The following is a 4,721-nucleotide window of genomic DNA, read 5'->3' as shown; positions in this document are numbered from 1 at the left end:
TTTCTCTAACGAAGGGAGGTCTTCCGTTTACCGTATCATGGAACAGAACTCGCTCAGCGAGTAATTTTCTGCAACTTTCAGTGACTTCCAAAATGTGGATAGCAAGGCTGTTTAGCGTGAGTCGCAAAATTAAAGCAAATTTTCGTAATACGCGTTCTGGAAATATGCAAAACCGGTTTATTTATTGGACTGATAATTTCCCTCGTATTCCCTTTTATAAAATACAACAAAGAAACATTTAAACCATGACATTCGTTGAATTACAAAGTGGAAAGCAGGTAGGTGACCGTAAGCAAAGAGCGTCTTAAGCGGCTAATGAAAAACGTTGCAAAGCGAACCCGTTAATAAATTGGGGTGACATTGCTGCGTTCACCAGTACGTTTAAGGTTAACCTTGATTTCGATGGACTGTAGTCGCATCCGTGATCGTGGAGCAGAACAATAATTATCTGTAATGATGTAGTTGTCCTGAGGTGATCACCTCGCCTCTCAACTATGTAACGTGACGAAATTGGCGTGCACAGCATTCTTGTACCCGTTGACGTGCTGATAGTCACAAAATCAAATATTAACAATTACTAATAAACTCTTACTCGAGCTGCTATGGTAAGAAGCTGAATATTTGCTTCAACTTAAATACGAGTATTTTTAGCAAATCCTGCATGACACTTCAAATATGCTTCCAATATACGTGATCAGCTGCGATCAGCTGTCTCATCTCGTAACGATGACGTCAAAGGTGGTGGGACTCATGTGCTCATGTGTTTGCGAAACGTATATAAGTGTCGTGAAAGGACGTGAGCGGACGTGAATGTTGAGATGTGTTGAGTGTGATAAGACGCCGCCGAAGGTGGGTTACTTGAATAAGACTAAGAAAGTAAGATTTTTAGGGGGGGCGTTTGCTTGCAGTTAGCAGTTGCGGTATTACTAATATCGCATGTGTGACGTCACAGTATACCTAGAATTCCTGAACCTAAGTTGCGTCATTTATTACGCAGGGTTGGGCGTCCGCGGATTCGACTGGATTCGGCAGGGGTGGCGTTATTGTAGTACAGATCTGTCGTTTCGAATTCAACACGAATTTATCTTCCATCGCACTTTTGTGTGCTGCTTATGTGAGACGTGAGTTTGTTGTCCATTTTATATGTTACGTATTTGGGTTATTAAAGTGTCGTGTGTTTCTCAAGTATAAATTACGTAACCATTGTAACCTTGCCCACCATAACGCTGAATGTGTGAATATTTTTTTATTTTCAAACGACAGATCAAAATACAGCCAAATTTCTGTAAGAGTTTCAGAACGAGATTATGTTATGCATGGTATTCACTTTCTGAACGATATTTGAGTTCGATTGTGATAGTAACTGAACAAATCAGTTCTTAAAATTATTTTATATGACATTATTTATACAAGAAATTAATACTGAACATTGAAGAGCTTTAGATTTCTTGGTTAACAGTAGGATGTTTATGTGATTACTTTTAAGAACAACTTAGTTAGTTATTTATAAATTATCCCATTTGATAAGCAAACTGAGCATTTGTTTGAAGGTACAAAAACAACACACAAATCCATAGCTAACCCTTACTGTTGGTTAGAATGTTTTGAGAGGGAGCATGTAGGTAAAATTCAAAATAAGGTGTGCCTAGGCCGTCTAGGCGCGACGCCAAGGTAGCTTATAGAGAACACGAGTTCCCTACATTCCAACCTTGACATCAGTTGAAGGTGAGTGGTTATCATGTTGCTGCCATTTATTTATTTTTTATTATTATCATTCATCCATTCAGGTACATAACCATTGGATATAGAAATTGTCAGTAGATTACATTGTTATATTATATAAGATTGTCTTAACATAAAATAAATAACAATTACAATATATGTAAGAAACTAATGAATGCAGACTAAAATACAAAGCTATAATTACTGGGATACCCCAAAACCAAATTTATTATTCCTATCAAGATACTCTTGAACAGAATAAAGAGTCTTTTATAAGAAACTTTCTCAATTTATGTTTAAATTTATTAATGTAATGTGCAGCTTGCTTGGTATTGAGGGGTAGAGAGAGGTAAATAATGTAATACCGGAATAATATATTCCTTTTTGGACTTTAGTTAGACTTACTAAAGGAATATGAAAGTTCAATTTTTGGTGAGTATTTATTTTATTTTTTGTACTGCTAATGATAAAGCCCTTGCTATCCTTTGGATATGAGGCTGAATTTGTCCCAGAGCCAGTGTGGGCATGGTGACAAGAAAATCCATATATCAGTTGAGAATAGAATTCCAGTGAAGTCCATAGTCGGTTACTTTTCTGTTTGTGCTGTTTCATATCAGTGACATACTGGTAACGATAAAAAATTAAGCCTGTTCTTAAAAGTTTTATTGTACTCTTGCTTCTGTATGGGAGATTTTTTTTTTTTAATCTGTAGCTGGCTGTTTTAAATTTGAGGAAGAAACTAGTGAGCATAGCTCTGTATGGGGCTGAAACATGGACACTTAGAGCAGTAGATCAGAAACATCTGGAAAGTTTCGAAATGTGGTGTTGGAGAAGGATGGAGAAGATCAGTTGGACCGATTATGTGAGAAATGAAGAAGTGCTAATTAGAGTCAGTGAGCAGAGGAATATCCTACATGAAATAAGAAAACGGAAGGCTAATTGGATTGGTCATGTTTTATGCAGAAACTGCCTTCTAAAAGAAGTTATTGAAGGAAAGATAGAGGGGCAGATAGAAGTGACAAGAAGACAAGGAAGAAGATGCTGGATAACCTTGGGGACAGAAGAGGATACTGTCATGTGAAGGAGAAAGCTCTAGATCGCATTAAGTGGAGGAATTGTTTTGGAAGAGACTGTGTACCTGTCGTCTGACAGATGACTGATGATGATGATGATGATGAGCTGGCTGTTGTGACTGATGTGAAGATTTTAATACATAAGACATGAAGTTTGGGTTTCCAGTGACTTCTGAAAAGTAAACATGGAACTGTGACCATTTTAATGTTATTTATGTATGGGGGTGAGAAAATACAAGTATGTTGAGAAGGCTGACAATATGAGACAAGTCTGATATTTGGCCTTGTTTGTGACTAAAGAATCTGATCATATCGTAGCACATTATTGTCCACACAAGATTGACACCACGTCTGAAGTGTGATTGAATATTGTGAGATTTGTGGTACACAAACCGGGATCTATGTATACTACAAAGTTAATAGAAAGTCCGTCGAGTGTAACAATTTGTAGGTCACTTTTTATTATTATTTCTGCCTTACATGTTTCGGTTTGACACAACCATCATCAGAGGCACTTGCTACAATTATGGGAACACTGTCGCTGTTTTTTGATGTTCACAATTATGTTTGTCGTGTGGATGCTGCTACGATATGTTGACGTGTAAAAGCACAAAACATGCTAAGATAGTTGAGTACACTCTCAAGTTCTCACTTTTCATCCTAACCTATTTTTTAAGTTAAAACGCTAAAATGTTAAAATATTTGATATAAATGCTGAACTCCTCCTTGTTAATTCATCCCGAAGATGGGAGACGTTAGCTTGAGGTTGTATGGCTTATGGTTTGATGTGTTCCTGTGTGCTGTGTACTGCCCTCCACTGGTCCCTATCCTGATTCAGATCAATCCAATCAATACCATCCCATCCTATCTCTCTAAGATCCATTTTAATATTGTCCACCGACCTATGCCTTGTTCTTCCCAGTGGTCTTCTTCCTTCTGGCTTTCCCACCAATATTCTTTACACATTCCTTGTCTCTCCCGTTTGTGCTACATGCCCTGCCCACCTCATCCTCCTTGACTTGCTCATTCTAATTATACTAGGAGAAGAGTACAAGTTGTGAAGCTCCTCATTATGCAGTTTTCTCAAACACCCTCAGCCTGTGTTCCTCCCTTAATGTCAGAGACCAAGTTTCACACCCATATAGTTTTGTATATTCTAATTTTTATATATTTTGGACAGCAGATGAGAATACAAAAGGTTCTGGACTGAATGGTAGCAAGCATTACCTGAGTTCAGTCTCCTCTTAATTTCCTCCTGAATCAGGTTTTGATCTGTTATCATTGTTCCCAAATATCTGAACTGTGCCACATTTTCAAAACATCTGTTTCCTATCGTTATATCATGATTTTGCCCTGCATTTTGGTGATGAGACAGTAACATATACTTAGTTTTCTCTGTGTTTACTTCTAGACCAACCTTGTTACTTGCGGTAATTAAAGTTTGTGTGTCTTTCTTTATGGTATCTACATTATCACCCAGTAGATTCACATCATCGGCATAGGCCAACAGCTGATGTGTCCCGTTTAATTTCAGTCCCACCTGATTTCCCTGGACCTTCTTAATGGCATATTCTAAAGCGAAGTTGAAAAGGAGTGGCGATAAAGCATCTCCTTATTTTAGACCATTCTGGATAGGAAATTCATCAGACAAATGTTTACCTACACGGACTTTACTATACATTTCATTTAATCACATTTTAATCAACCTTGGGGACGGAAGAGGATATTTTTATTTGATGGAGAAATCTTGTAATCGCATTAAGTGGAGGAACTGTTTTGGAAGAGACTGTGTACCTGTCATCTGACAGATTACTGATGAATGAATAAATCTGATAAATGCAAAAGATCTGATCTGTAGTTGATCTGTTACATCGAAACCCACACTGATGATCCCCAATAATTTCATCTATATATGGACTTAACCTT

The 4,721-nt window shown here is 37.5% G+C and overlaps 1 protein-coding gene across 1 annotated transcript in view; it reads left to right on the top strand.

Moving 5' to 3' along the window:
* Window positions 1-743: 743 nt before the first annotated feature.
* The window catches only part of LOC111868509 (HIG1 domain family member 1A, mitochondrial), an 11,646-nt gene continuing 7,668 nt past the window's right edge, over window positions 744-4,721 (top strand). Inside the window, exon 1 of the mRNA XM_023859203.2 lies at window positions 744-849. Within this exon, the coding sequence (XP_023714971.1) occupies window positions 811-849 (39 nt within the window). The 5' untranslated portion in view covers window positions 744-810. The remainder of the gene's footprint in view (window positions 850-4,721) is intronic.

This window comes from Cryptotermes secundus, unplaced genomic scaffold, assembly GCF_002891405.2.
Source record: "Cryptotermes secundus unplaced genomic scaffold, Csec_1.0 scaffold280, whole genome shotgun sequence".
Classification (NCBI taxonomy): Eukaryota; Metazoa; Arthropoda; class Insecta; order Blattodea; family Kalotermitidae; genus Cryptotermes; species Cryptotermes secundus.
This window is presented reverse-complemented; position numbering and strand designations above follow the sequence as displayed.